Source organism: Rhea pennata, chromosome 1 (assembly GCF_028389875.1).
Source record: "Rhea pennata isolate bPtePen1 chromosome 1, bPtePen1.pri, whole genome shotgun sequence".
Taxonomy (NCBI): domain Eukaryota; kingdom Metazoa; phylum Chordata; class Aves; order Rheiformes; family Rheidae; genus Rhea; species Rhea pennata.
Genome location: NC_084663.1, coordinates 63,589,230 through 63,604,718, shown reverse-complemented (window position 1 = coordinate 63,604,718; position 15,489 = coordinate 63,589,230). Strand labels below are relative to the sequence as shown.

Sequence of the window (15,489 nt, the reverse complement as noted above, 5' to 3'; positions counted from 1 at the left end):
CTTCTTGGAAAATAGCCTAAATTTGTAGTTAATTCTTGTTTATTTGCACCGGCGGTTCAATGTGAGATCAAAGTACAGTTGTTCGAAGCACTAGGGAAACACAGCTCACTTCTGCTAGAAGGAAAAACGTTGGTACCCCCATGAGGCTATGCAGCATGAACTTAAGAGTGTGAAGGCAGGGCAAATGATAGATGACAGCCCATGGTACTGACCTACCTAACCCTTAAGCTTATGTTTTCGTGCCCCCTCCATTCAATCCTGTTTGAGCCTCTCAGGCACCTAAAAGATGGGTGCACCTAAAAGAGACCTGGGCTGGGTGCCAGGTCCTGCATTCTGCCCTCATCCTTGTGTTCTCCCCTTAGACTGGCACCGAGACTCCCAGCATCACCTACCAGCCACCACCATCACCCTGAGTCCCTTGGCCTGTCTGCCACACCAGGCCAGCAGCAGCACTGAGGGCTTCCTCCCGCTTGCAGTCTTCAGGGCTGCCACCAGCCATCCCATGTCTCTCTCTCCGTGCAGCACCTCTACCTAAAATCCCACCGCCTCGCTAGCTTTCTGCGCAAATACACTGTTTCTCCATTCAGTTCTGCTCTTTTCCTAACCTTGCTACCCCAGCTCATTGCAGATAAATCACAGACTCACACAGTCACCTCTTTGTCACGTTTGGCTTGTTCCTCAGGCCCTCCCACCTCCTCAGCCCCCACTTCAGCTGTTACACTGGATTTCAGCCAGTTCTTTCATGAGAAAATTGACAAACTATCATCTTCCTCTTCCAGTAGCTTTGCCTTCTGTTTCCTCTTCCCCTCCTACAACTTCTTCCCCATTCTTCCCTGTCACAGATAAAAAGCCCTCCTATGCAGTGCTCTACCTTAACTTCTTTTATTTGCCACTGAGCCAGTCTTATTCCACCTCTGACCTTCCTTATGGCCATTCTTGCCCCAGAATCCTCTCTCCTCCTTGATCTCGTGGTCCCAGCTGTGTCTTTACTCTCATAATACAAATATCTTGCACCTCTCTCATCTTAAAATATCCTCATCTTAAAACATTCTTTCATTTAAAAACATTAATTTTCCTCTCTAAATATCATTCATTTTTCTCACCTCCCTTTCATCATGAACCTCTCTGAACACACCAGGTACAAATGCAGTCTGCAGTCCCCCCATCAGTTACAGTCTAAGCTCCCCAGGCCATTGTAGCTTCTCCTTCATTGAAATTGCTCCTGACAAAGTCTCTATTTACATACTAGGCAAATTTCAACATACTCTGAATATTTTGGTCTCATCTGCTGTGACATGCCAGCTATCTTCAGTAGTATTTCTCAGCTGCCATGACATTACTCTCTTCTCACTACGTTTGAACTAATTTCTTCTACATGTCCTCCAGAAGATACTCTTCTTCTCCCCACTTTGTCATTATTCGATAAAGTTCACAGGGCTTTTCTCATTCTATCTTTTACTCCTTGGTAAGTTCTTTTGGAAATACAGATTCAACTACAGCCTCTATGCAGCAGCTCACAGGTTCATTTCTCTAACTTGTCTCCCTACATCTGTACCATGCTTGACCTGTCTCTCGATATTATCTCATTGACATGCAGATATCAAATTGAACTTATCATAGCTAAAACAGAGTTCCTAATATTCTTTTCCCTCATTCTTTACCGTAAGTCTTCATCAGTAATTCCTCTCTTGATTATCACAGGCAGCTCTACTACCTTTGTTGTTCTGGTCAACAACTTGTGTCTCAATATGTCCTTAGCTCCAGGTACTGTTTAAAGTTAGCAGATTCTTTCTCTACCCAAACTTTCATCATCTCATGTCTTTTTTTATTACGATATTCTTTTCTCTGACCTTGACAAATATGATCTTGCCCTCCTTGCATCCTGAATGGATGTTGTTAGACAGATCGTTTTCCTAACCTGTCACTTTAACCATGTCATTTCTCTTTGCAACCCTAGACTGCTACTCTATCTCTATCTCATTAGCATAACCTACTTGTCTTCATTAAAGAAATGTCAACTTCTTCCTCCACTCAACCAAAGAAGCCAAGCCTCATCACCTACTTATTAAGTTTTTAAGCAGACAGATACATGATTTTGCCTGTGCCATCCCTGTCTTTGGAAGACTATCTTGTAAACATCTGCACCTTTAATTCATTATCCTTCTTCCCAACTCTTCCAGGAAGCCCTCATTTCATGGTGCTTACGAAATGTGGTCAGCCGGCTGGTATCCTAAAGCCACTACCAGTCATGCTGAACATAATTTTCTTGTCATCTTCTTGTATTCTCTCATTAGGCTGAATTACTCTACAGTATTTAGTGTAGCAATATGTCAAAAGAAGAGCGGCATTTTTCTCTTCTGCATTTGTACTTGTTCTAGCAAGGTGATCCATGGATTAGTGATCCGTGCTTAAGGTTCATAAATCCTCTGATACAACTATAACTGGTGTTAATAATAACGAACAAAATCTCTACTATACTGATACTGAGATGAGGTACAAGAGATTAAGTCACTTGTTTAAGGTCATACAGAAAGACTACGGTAGAACTTGGACTGAATCCTGGCTCTGTAAGCCCTGCCCTAACTCCAAAACTACCTTTTTGTCTTCTTTTCTGGTAACTGTCTACAAAGGATTATGATTTCAGCAGGCTTATCTGGGCAGGTCTGAATATTTATTTTTGGAGGAATTAGGCTTTATGAGAGATAAAATGGGCAAATTTCCATTTTATGGTCTGATTTCTCTCGTACAAAGAAAATATGCTGGTTAATTTTATTTTCTTTTAAGTGGATTCTATTCTGAATGATCTGTTAAAGGCACTTGAATTCTGGAATACACATTATTTATTTATTTATACCTTAAGAACTTTAAAAAAATCATCTTTTCTTTCTTTTGCTCTTAAAGAGAGAAATATGTACTCAAGAGTTCCAGCCACACTTAATTAGCAACGAGCCATTAAATGACTTACTTACATTATAAATGCTTATCATTATTTTTTCAGAACCTAAAAAACAGAGAGTTCTATTCTACATTTTCTGGCTTTGCAACCAGAAGTCATTCCATTCTGGAACTGTTCACCACTTACTCTGCGTGCATAGAGAGATTTTTTTCAATGAGAAAAAGCAATATTAATTTGGATTTTTATTGCTGGAGATGACAAAATAGTTCAGATCATCTCTGTTTAAATAAATAATCTTTCTTTACATATCTTTATTTTTACACTAAATGGAACACAACTGTGCTCAAATTAATTCTTCCATAAATTTAACAAAGATTTTAAAGAAAGGAAGCAGAAAGGAAAACAATGCTGAGATTTTCATAAGGATTTGGATGCTCCATTAAATGAACAGTAATTAAGTAAGCAGTCTTGTATGCAGCTCTGCAAATACCAGTTTCTGTTGAGAAGGGCATGATCCCATCTTTTTTATTCGATTTCCATTTGTGTTCACGACAATTTTGCTTGAAAGCCAACAACTTGATTGAAATTTTCCCTTTCAAACAGCATGATTAAAAACAATTGCAGCTCTGTTAAATTACATATATGTTCTTAGTATTTTTAGTATATATATATTATAGAACTAATTATCTCGGATGTGTCAGAGGAACGTGTCATGTTCTTATTACTGGTGGTAAAGATACTTTTTAATTAATTGCTATTAAAGTTTGATGCAATTAAAATATTAGAATTGATTATTTAAAAAGGGATGGGTCAAATCCTCCTTGACCTCACATCCATGAAACACCAGTGATTTCATCAGTTAAATGATTTGAGAAATAGAAAATCTCTGAATAAGAGAATGTCTTTGCTGTATCTTAGAAACATGTAGTTATTTGACTTCTGATCTACATTGATAGACTAAGGAGAATTACGTCATTGAAAATGGTGAAGGCTAAATACCTTGATAGCAGAAAGCTTGACTCAAAGCCTAGCTACTGTTTAAATTTCACTTAATCCTTTCAGCATAACTTTCCTGTGACAGAGTGGAGCACAGACCTTGTGTTGGCCTTTCTCTATAGGGACTATTTTAACCTCAAAGGAAACACTAAAGGCCTGAACTTGCTGCATCACCATGTTCAATAAAACATTTGCTATTGACTTCACTAGGATCAGAATCAAGACTTCAGTAAAGTCCTTTTTATGAGTGCATTGGAGAGCAGTTGGGATTTCAAACACACAAACAAGCACTTGGATTCTTTAAATTTATGGAAAATACATGAAAAAGAATGGCTGTCTTTATTTCCATGGCAATACTACTGCATTTAAAAAGTCAGTTTGACATAATTGTAAGGTCTTGCAAGCACTTTTAGAGAAATAAATCTTTTTACTCCTAGAGCTAGCTGCAAGTAGCCTCTCTCCAGGCTTTTCCAATTGTGTGTAAATAATCCTCACCGATGGCTGAAGTAGTTCTGTTAAGTCTTTCTTGCTCAGTTGTGCCATGCATCTGACAAATCTAAACAGAGACTGCTTTCATCCCAGAAATCTTGCATTAGGATGCAATTAGGATTCCTTTATTTTTCAGTAGTGGCATGGACTAAATATACTCACAATACAATGTTTAGAAAATAGGATTTTCTATGACTTCCACGGATCTTGGAGGAAGAAGCTAGGTAAGCGGGGGATTGAAATATTAAGGTCCTTGTAATTTTTTTTAAATAACTGGATTCCAGCAGCAGGCAGCAGAGCTCAGCCCAGACAGGTTTAATTGGCAGTCTTCCAAAAGCGAGATGAAAGGTCCTCTGTGTAGCAATTGTCTAAATGGAACGATCTCTGGTTATTGTGCAACTTCTTCATATACTTTATTGTACTTTTATAATTAAATGATGTAATCACTTTTTTTTTCTTTTCTTGCTTCCCTCCCTATTAATGCAGGAAAGCATCTGAGCAACGTGGCTATACCATGCCGACTTGGTGGGTTCCACTTTTCTGTCTGGGGCACTACGAGTCACATGCAAGGAGTCAGGAGCTGGTGATCATGGAAGCAGGAAATAACGTCTGTCTTCTCCTTGTCACAAATTGGTACTGATCTGCATTTCGAGTCCCTGCGTGCTTAGAGGTGGTGGCTGGGTTTTTTGGTAGGGCGAGGGAAGGCTACTTTTGCTAGAAACTTAGTGCTAAGCAATGAGCAGTGGATCTAACAGCAGGGAGAGAATGCTACACTCCAGGGGCAGTAAGCAGCAGAGCTATTTAATTCACTGCGGAGACAGTGCAGACATGTCAGTCGGGAAGGAGCGTCGTCCTGTGCTGAATAGGACCAGAGTCAGCATCTCCCGACAGCACGAGGCTTTGGGGATTGACAGTGAAACTCTGGTCCAGGCATGTTAATAGACTTGCTCAAACACCTAGGCAAAACCAGCAAATCACCTTGGTAAGCTCTTTCTCTTGGACTGGTCCTTCCTTACAAAGAGTACTTTACTTCCATCCAGTTAGCCCACTCACAGGAATACAGGTTAGTAAATACAGGTGAGTAAAAGCTAGCAAGATTGCGTCCTGGGTAGCATGATTGATTCTAGTAATTTCTTTATTGTCTGTAATTCCTCTTTCAGATTTTCTTTCATTTATCATAACAAGGCAAATAAATTAATTGCCTGATTTTGATGCAGTTGTAGAATATTCTTCAGGCCTTTGGTCCCTTACGTCTGCCTGCCTTTCCCTGAGTATGCCTAATTGTGGAAGCTCATGTTAATTCATTTTCTATATCTAATTGTATTATTTTCAAATCTTCACCTTGATTCTATGAGAATATAACTAAATGGATACAAGAATTTTAAACAGGAGCAACAGTTTTATATGCATAATATCTATGATTAAGAAATCTGAAGTAAGAGACCTCCATTTTTTCTAGCAAAATCAAACATAGGTTTTGATGTATTTGCCAGAAAGTAAAAATAAGAAATATAGAATAAAATTAGGGAAATGACCCAGATTCTTCAGAAACAGAACTGTTTTTTAAAACCACTGGCATGAGAATATTGCAAGGCATCATAGGGCCTGATCCTGCAACAGGCCATTGTCTATAACTTGCATTAATTTCAGCACAGTTCATAACCACAATAACTGCAGGGTATTTGCAAAGGCATTTAGGCTCTTAATGACGATGTTTTGTTATCCTTTGATAGACAAACCTACTGTCCTCAATACTGGAAGTTTTGCCCAGGGAAAAGTGTAGATCTGTCTCAAAATAAATGGACCACTTAGATCCTCTCCAGCTTAAAAAAAAAAAAAAAAAAGAGGAAAAGGAAAAGGAAAAGGAAAAGGAAAAGGAAAAGGAAAAGGAAAAGCTTAACAGCACTACTTTCAATTACATATAGTATTATACGCAATATTGGGGCCAGAACCTGCATCATTTTATCCAGTTCCAGAAGAGGTGTGCCAGATTAAATTAACAGTTCACAGAAGTTAGAGAATAAAAGGCCTGTGTACCAAAGACAACCTAAAAATAGATCTTTTAAATGATACTTTTCCTGCAGCTCTTATTTTAAGCAGGAAGAAATTTCAGCTGTGCAGGAATATCTACCCCAGTTGGGGTATCTGATTACAACAGGTACTGTACTTTCATAGCTCTTCACATTTGCGCAGGGCATGCTTTGACCAAATGCCTTCCCCTGCATCTTCTAACTCTAGATGATTGTCTCCAGTGGGAGAAAAACTAGAAGAGGAATTTGGTTCTGTGAAGATGAACCTACAATACCTGCTTCATTTTGAACTCGCAGCTGTTTTCTACACCCAAAAGTAATGGCAAATCTGCTTATTCTACTTTCACTCCAAAACTGTGGATCATAAAGAAACAGTATAATATCTGTTCCTCAGGTGGGAACCGGTTGATCACCCACATAAAGCTGGCTCCTATGCATATATATCAAATTTCTAATTCAGCAACTTCAACATACAAGGATTTTTAATTGGTGATTATTTTACAATACTTTTTGGCAAAAAAAAATCATTCTTTTTGGCAAAAACCCATTCATTCTTTTTGATCTATTTCTGTAAAATAAAGAGGCAGTCCTCTGATATTGCTACCTTCAATTTTATTTCTGAACAAGCCAAAGTTCTATATTATTACATTGCCATTATATTTGCTTTTCTATGCTTTAATCTGGAGGTGCCAAAACAACACACCTCTACAGAATTAACATTAATGTGTTACTCTTCATCATGGCTGAGAGTTACAGTATAGATAGATCCTCACTCCAAAACAACAACCAAATGGACTGTAATGTTGGTATTTACCATTAAGAGTATCTCTCCTTTAAAATTTCCTGCAACATAAAATTTAAAAGTTTGTTAAATGTGCACCAAAAACCTTTAAAGAAGGAAAAGAAACTGTCAGGTAAGCATTTAACACGTATTTTTCCAAACCAGTGGCAAGCAGTTACACACACCGGTATTTGCACGTACCTCCTTTACGTGCACGAGTGGCACTTCTGACACTGGGGCACCAACCTGATAAATGGCGAAGTGGCCATTTGCATACACATATGTCCAGAAACATGTCTGCAGGGACCCACACTACCTGAGCCCAGCAATCCAACCCTTGCTACTAGCTCAATGTCCCCTTATGTATATTTAGACTTGGCTCATTACACACACACACACACACACACACACACACACACACACACACACACACACTCAAATTAAAGCAGGATCTTTTATAGACCATCTTCTCCTGCATTTAATTGGAGGAGTTTGCCTGAGTTTGAGATCCCACATTTTCACTACCACTAACTCTCAAAGCGTTGCACTTACGCATCTCCCAGTGCCAGGCGATTCCACCAGCTTCTAGCAGGAGAAACGGAGACACCTGAGCCCAGGACAAGGCAGGCAGCTGAGAGAGGAATGAGTCTCACTTATTCCGAGAGGAAAAGCCTCTCTAATAATTAAAACTCTATTTCCCAAAGGTGAGCTCTGGTGAAATGTTTGTCTGCTGTCAAGGTGGAACTTCTTTGTTTATGCCCAAAGCACAGAAAGTGCACGTGGCAGAGCAATCCAGCCCTCTACAGCGAGCCCAGCACGCCTGCAGCCTCACCTAGGCAGACAAGAGGAATCCCTAGGCACTGAAACCACCAGCGGGGTGCCAGCATGCTGACAGGTTTTGGACATGTTCACGTTCATTACAAACGGGACTGAAGCCACCAGTTTGTTTCATGTAGGTCGCTAAACAGCAACTAGACATTAAGTCACTAGAAGCACAGGCTAGACCCAAACTAGTGATCAAGGGGTAAGGAGTTCCCTGCAACATCACTCTGTGTTGTTTCAGTGTAAGCTTATACTGCGCCAGTAACCTCTACTGCTCACTTTTAAAATATACAGAACTAAACTATACATTGGCAACCACATGTAAAAGTATATCCCTCATGAATAATTAGATTTAGCAGTAATTCTGTATGCAATTTCTGAAGCAGAAATTAACATAGGCTATCAAGGGAGTTTGGGACAGGGAATACATTTAGAAAACAAGCATTTTTAAAGATTGCAGAGTGTAAGAAGCAATGGTTTCACTGTGATAGAAATAAATTGCTAGGGAATCATCTGAAAGCAACAGCAGAACCATGGGAGGAAAATGTTATTTTGTTGTATGGGGTAACCATGATGTGGGCAGCAAAGATGCTGTCATCTTTAACTGAAACCCTCATCATCTTGCAATAACATAAATATTTTTGTACACAGGGTTTTGTGCATATCTCCCCTTGCGATACTATGGATTAAAGAAATATTAGAGGCAAACTGACCATCACCTTGAACTGTCATCTTGAGGGAGAAAAGAAGGACCAAAAGACAAGAAAAAGAATACCACAAAGATGCTACAAACAGATGCATCTCCACCCTGAGAGAAAGGATTCCTTTTTAACACTCCTGATAAATTCATGTAATATTTTGTAGCCACTGAAAATATTCCAAAACGTAGCTCAGTGTAAAAATAGGCAAGCTGGGTTCCCTCCTGCTTTTTAGCATTTCTCTTTGTTTACTCTCCATCTGAGGATAGAAGCAGCCTGCATGTGAACATTGCAAATAGTGTAATTCAGGACTGATGGGGCATTTGGTATTCGATGAAATACAGACATAACGTAACCTCCAATGAAACAATACATTGGCTGAGTCAGCAGGGTCAAACTTAAAAAAAAAATGAATTTTTCTTTTTCATTAGAACAAATTCTAATGTCTGCTTTATTAATACTCTTCATGTCTATGTGGAAAACATTCTGATACCATGGTGATGGGGAGACTATAATAAGCTTAGAGAAACAGACACGTGAGAGATAGACACTCTGGGGTGTTTCTGCTCTCACCCCCACCGCCTTCTTGCTCCCAAACCCCAAGTGGCAGCAGTAGAGATCCTACTGGAAACTGCTTTGGCAACGATTTGGAAAGCAACGCAGAGCCCAGCCAGTTCACCCATCGCAAGGAGAGGTACTTGGCTGGAGACGCCAGCTCCCATCTGTGAGCCCAAATGGCTCTGCTCAGCCTCGGCAGCGCAGGGGGGCCTGGCATGTTCCTTTGGTAAAAGCAGCCCTTACCTTTGGCAATCAGCTCCTCCAGCTCTTGGTCGAATCCATGTCGGAGGCACTTCCTCCAGAGCCCCATGTTGGTTGAATTGTACTGTCTGTTGCACTCATCGACTGGACTCATAGCAAAGATCTGCCTCCTGTTTCTTGCCAAGAGGAGTTTCCCTTCCCAGCGGTCCAACCTAGACCTGCTGGCCCTGAGAGGCAGGTTGTTGTTGGAGTTATAAATGAAGCCAGGATCATTTCTCTTACCGGTGATGCTCTTGCACCTCTCTCTGTGCTTCCTGGCATCAGTTTCATACCAATGGTCAGAACAGATTGCTACAGCCAGCATGCCCAGGGCACACAAAGCTAAAGAGAGGCCAGCATACAGCAGTAACCTTCCAGCAGCCATACCTCAGCTTCACAGAAACACCATGGACATCTTCACCACAGACAAAGCCCTTAGATGTGAGACCACGCAAAATCCTCCGGGGCAGCTGCTTGGTGTCACTCAGTAGAGATTGCCTCAAACATCCGCAACTCCTGCAGCTCACATCCACGCTGCGGGGGGACTCGGGCAGCGCTACAAAGTTCTGCCCTGGAGGCAGTCCTGGCGTCTCATCTGCCTCCTTCCTCAGTGGTGGAGACCTGACGAGGAGAAACGCAGCCCTCCGCTTGGCGCAGGAGCAGCCTGGGGGAGTACTTCCACAACGGGGTCCTGCTCCCCTCGCCACAAGCGCCCACGCAGCTGTGCGTGCTGAAGGAATATAGCCCCTGCCGGAGACTGGAAGGCTATGGCTGTTTGATCAGTCCATTAATCTCTTTCCACCTGACCAGCTTGGAAATACAGAAGCAATAGCTTTCAGATAGCAGGTTCACCGCAGCATCACAGGACAGAAAAGTTCAACAGTGAGAAATCTTCCAGTCTTAAGCAGCCAACTATCCCGGTGGCAAGAATCAAGGACTTGCCTTTTCTTTGTCAGCAGCTCACAGAGAGCATCATCTGGACAGTCGCTTGCTTGGGTTTAAAGCAGGGTCGAAGGGGAGGGAGCAAGAGGGGGAGCAATCTGTTGTTGCTGCTGCTGCTCTTTGAAACTGTGGCTAAAATATAACCTCCTCCACTGTAACAGCAAATTCAGGCAGGCGCAGGTCTCCCCCTCAGCAGACTTTGCTCACAGTCACTGACATCTTGGCTTGCAAAACACCTCAGCATCTCCCTGCCAGCCTTGCCATTCACTCGGTTTGTTTTGTTGTCTGCGCTGTCATCAAGGCAACGTAATGTAGCGATCCCTTCTCTCGACCAGCTGGAGCTCGAGAGCACCGAATTACTAACAGAGCAGCACAGCAGCCTCCGTGGTCCTGGTCCGGCGCAAGAGGCGGCTGGAAGGAGCCGGAGCTGATGCCGGAGCCGCTGCCACAGACCGTACACCTCCCACTAGGCAGCACTGGAAGCAGTCCTCAGCCCCAGCATCGTTTTTCCACCCCCTTCCGCCGTTGTTTGAAAAGCTTCCTTCTTCACCAATGCTTCAATTTGTTGTGCACAGTTTTCCTAACACACAGGCACGCTAACCATCTGCAAGATGAAGGCAGGCAGGCAGAGCTATGGCTGATTGAAAGGATGCTAAGGAATGGGGAGGGGAGGTCGGAGGAAATCAAACCAAAACAAACTAACAAAAAAGAGCTACACACCTTACAGGGGGAGAGGAAAGCAGCTCCTAATGGTTGTCAGCAGCTTTCGGTCATTCTCTGCCATATGGCCTGATCTCCACATAGGAGCTTAGATTTTTAGCTTAGCAGCTTCATGCAAATCCTATCCCCAGCATCAGCAGATATATATTCAGACATTTTTTCTTCTCCTTAAATTTCCACTCCCTTTCTCTCTAATGGGAATAACTCACCCATCTTGTAGCAATCAAGAGCAACAGAAGGCAAGCTGGGGTCCACAAGCTTTAGAAATCTCATTTCACCGTTTTTAACCCAAATAAGAGCGTATCCAATCTTCTGTACACCTGGGAATCTTTCCTTGTTCAAACACTGAGCCCTGCAGCCTTGGCTAAAGCCTACAGACAGAGAATACAGAGCACTGAGCCAAAAGCCAGTGATGTCACCCATGCAACGTGAGACTCATTTCTTATTTCTCTAGCCTCCTTAAAGATAAACTGCACCACTTCACAGACAGGAAATGTCGAAGTCTTACTTTCTTAAAAGGGGAAAATGGTAAAACCTGGATCTAACTGGATCCTGCTGATTTTTTGTCACAGTCTCTCACATTGTGTCACCCAGAAATCCAGAACTGTAGCAGTTCCTTACTGCATCAAAAAATCCCAACCAGCTATATAATACAAAGCATGAGCTTGAAAAAAATCTGAAAAAAACCTAGATTCTGGGGGATCCAGAATATCAAGGCCCCTGGGCTCTGAATGCTGCTATTTCAAAAAGAAATAAGCATAATCATCTCCCTTGCATGAAAAAACTTGGGATTCTGGCAGATCCCGGTGTACAAGGATCACCATATCCTGGAGCAGGCAGAGGGATCCAGTTAGCCCCATCCAGTATTTGGCTCTCACACACCACAGCATGAACAGGAAACAACATAAGCACAACTAACACATCTCCAGGAACATCTGCAAGTATCTACATCCACAGTGGATCCTACTCACTTTTGGCCCCTGAAGCCCAAATTGTGTCATCTACATCGAAAATAAATACAGTCTATGCTGGAACCCCTGGGTTGGAGATGCTTCTTGGCCCAAAGGGTGGCAGTTCTGGGACTTCAACAGCTTTTAACCCCAGCCAGATAAATTGTATTTGCTAAACTGGAGGGAGGGGGGAGGGAAAGAAAATGGGAGAGAGTGTAGCTCTTTGTGTACCAAAAATATATATCCAGATTTTCTTATGCCATGGTATGTTTGCATCAGAAAAAAAACCACACTGCTCGATCCTATCAGTTTTTGGCCCCAAGCCAAACCAAATTGTATCATCAAACATAGTGACGCACCTCTTCATACTTTCTTGGCAAACTCAGGTCCCAAGTCATTCGGGATTCTCAGCTAGGTAGAGGCATTTGTCCCAATAAGACATTTTTGTTTTTATACATACTAGATTGTTTACCACTCCAACATGATTAAGAAACTCCCAAAGTTGATCATCAAAACTATGGATATTGCGATCATCTGCATCTGCTCAAACAGCCCTCTTGCAAAATGTCAATGTTATAAAAGCTAACCCTATCTAAAAAGCTCCAGATTAAGTGGTTTTATTGAAACAAGGAACTATGTAAAGATTTTTTTTGCCTAATTTTCCTTTTTTGTTCATATGGAAGGTAAATTTTTAAGGATCTAAGTTTTTTAGGAAATAGTTAAGCACAAGTAGATCTACTTGGATCTATTTGGATTTTTCAAGTAACTACATAAGAAGAATTTAATTTTATAGCGGATTTGGCACAGCCACATTGGTTATCTGTTCAGGGACAAAATTTAAAGGTTTGTGGTCAAAAAATTGCTACAAAGAGAAGACTGTGAACAGGTCTCTTATGTTGTTCCCACATAGAAATATGAGAGCATTAGGATGTCTTTGCCAATTTTTAGCTTCAAGTCCCAAGTTGGAGGGTGAGAACAGGGAGCAAGTCAAACTTTACCAATCATATTTTTGGCACTGATGGGATTGTTGGACTTCAGATTTAAGAATCAATTAATAAAAAGCAGGAACCAAGTGCTGAAAAGGTTTAATGGTTGTCTTGCTCCTTTGTGAGGCAGAGTTGAGGTCACATGCAGGAGGATCTGCCACATTTATTCTCTATTTAGACTACAGAATGGGAAAATTGAGTGGAAAGGCAAAATGGAGGATCCAGCTACCAGATCTGTTTTTCTGGTGATGCTGGACAAAGATATGTCAGGGGACAGGGATATCATAGAAAGCAATAGTGTCTACATTTCTTTGCTATTTACATGTTAAAATGACAGCCTAATAGAGCCAAAAAAAAGAGCCAACATGTGGTTGGACCTAGCAAGATCCAGGTGCCAGGTTTTTCTGTCATGCTCCTAAGATGTAAGAGCTCGGGGGCAGGGGGTCTTCGGCACTGGGAGAAGCAACACTTGTTCCCTGCTCTCATTCTTAAACAGGGGCTGAAGCCATGCACATCCAGGTTTTCTCTTTTTCTCGGAAAAGGCATCTTGGTGGCAGTCTCCATGCATTCCTGTTTTTCTGCTTGTATTGTAGCTCAATCAGATAGCAATCTATATCCTCCTGCAAGTCACCTTAAATACATAAATGCCGACGAGTGTTGGATTTCAGAGGAGCTCTGCTTAAACTCATAGAATTAAGCATTTTCTCCCTCCTCCTCATCATCATCTCGCTCCTTTCAGGAGGGGCAGGGTATTGCTTGCTGCAGGCGTTACAAACCTTGCCCCCGTCTCTTCCCAGGATTATTATAGACAGCCCCTTCTCAGCACAAACAGATCATTATTAAATTCTCTTCCTCCCACCCCACCCCCGCCTCATCACAGGGAGGAAAAAGCAATCGCTGTGGCTCTCCGGCAAAAATTCATTAAAAAAAAAAAAAAAAGCATGTACCTCAGCATGCTACATGGAAACGTTTGCCTACAGTGAAGTGAGGGTGTCTTGGGGAAGGGAGTTAATTTGTTGGTCTTAAATGAATTGGGGGCCAAACATGCAGACTGAGTAGAAGATTAAAATGCCAGCTGAGCCTCTCCTCTCTGCACATTATGATTTCAGTGAGGGAAATTATGATTTCAGAGGGAAAGCTAAAGCCACATGGGTGCACTGCAAACATGTCCAAAGGCACTGGACAGCGAAGCAGAGCCCAGTGCCTCCATCACGAAGATGTGTGTTGTGACAAGCCAGTGACATTGCCTGTTAGACCTTACCACACACGTTACCTTCCAGATAATGCCAGGCTTCGTCTCCATTTCTTCACTGGACCATTTCAGTCACCTTAGCATCCTCGAGCTCCCCTAGCCCAACGCCTTCCAGGAAGGCGCCAGACATGGGGCACTGAGAGTGGTGCTGAGGCACACACAGGCGGGTGCAGGGCTGCAAGGGGAGGAAGGGCAGACTTACTGGAGGACCAACTGCAATTTGCTTTTCTTCATTTTTTCCTACATCAAAATGACTTCCATCACATTTTTTTTCTTTTAAAGAAAGAGAGTTCAGTGCCATCTAGTGGGGGAGGGGATTGAACAGCTCAATGCTCTTCCCATTTCTAGGGATCTGTGCCGCTAATTCCGTTTATTCAACAGGGAGAGATGATCCTCGGTATTTCCCTTCTCCCTTTGTGCTCTTCATTTCCCAAGAGGTGTTTAATTTACATGGGCTCCAGCCTTCATTCTTTGTAATGTACCTCTTACTGAAGCCAAAAGAGCTCATATTGGTATTGTATTACTTGGAGTAGCGGTGACCCAGGAGGCAGTTCAGTGCTCTAATTACAGGATTTCAAACACAAGACAGTAATCAAACCAAACACAGATATAACAAATTATAACTACTAATACTTTTTATCTTCCACAAGCACCTTGGACACCGGCATGGGTGAATCTGCATTGTGGCAGACATTCTGCTAACATGTAAGTGAAAGATGCCGCATACCCATAGAAGTATCTCAGGATATCTCCCACCAAAGCATCAGAGGCGCTCAGCCAAGAAAGCCAAACTGATTTTGGGGGGCTCAAGTGATTCAGAACTAAACAGAGGATCCATAAAGAAAGATCTGGACCAAAGAAATCTATGTAAAAGTTCCTCGTATAAAACCTGGGCATCCTAGCCACTTGCTAATGCTCCTTCTGCTTCTAATAGAGAAGTGCATTTTCAGAAGGAAACATCAAACAGCTGCATACACACTAGCTAGCCATACACATGCACATACACACACACACACACAATTTGCCAGAAAACTATGCACACACTAGCATCTAGCCGTGCACATATAAGTATCTAGCTGCACACACTAGATAGATATCTCTGTGTCCCCCCCACCAACTCCCAGAGGGG

The 15,489-nt window shown here is 42.0% G+C and overlaps 1 protein-coding gene across 1 annotated transcript in view; it reads right to left on the bottom strand.

Annotated features, from left to right (window-relative positions):
• The window catches only part of TMEM178B (transmembrane protein 178B), a 212,663-nt gene extending 202,609 nt beyond the window's left edge, over nucleotides 1-10,054 (bottom strand). The window contains exon 1 of the mRNA XM_062569937.1: nucleotides 9,514-10,054. Within this exon, the coding sequence (XP_062425921.1) occupies nucleotides 9,514-9,895 (382 nt within the window). The 5' untranslated portion in view covers nucleotides 9,896-10,054. The remainder of the gene's footprint in view (nucleotides 1-9,513) is intronic.
• Between the last annotated feature and the right edge of the window lie 5,435 nt (nucleotides 10,055-15,489).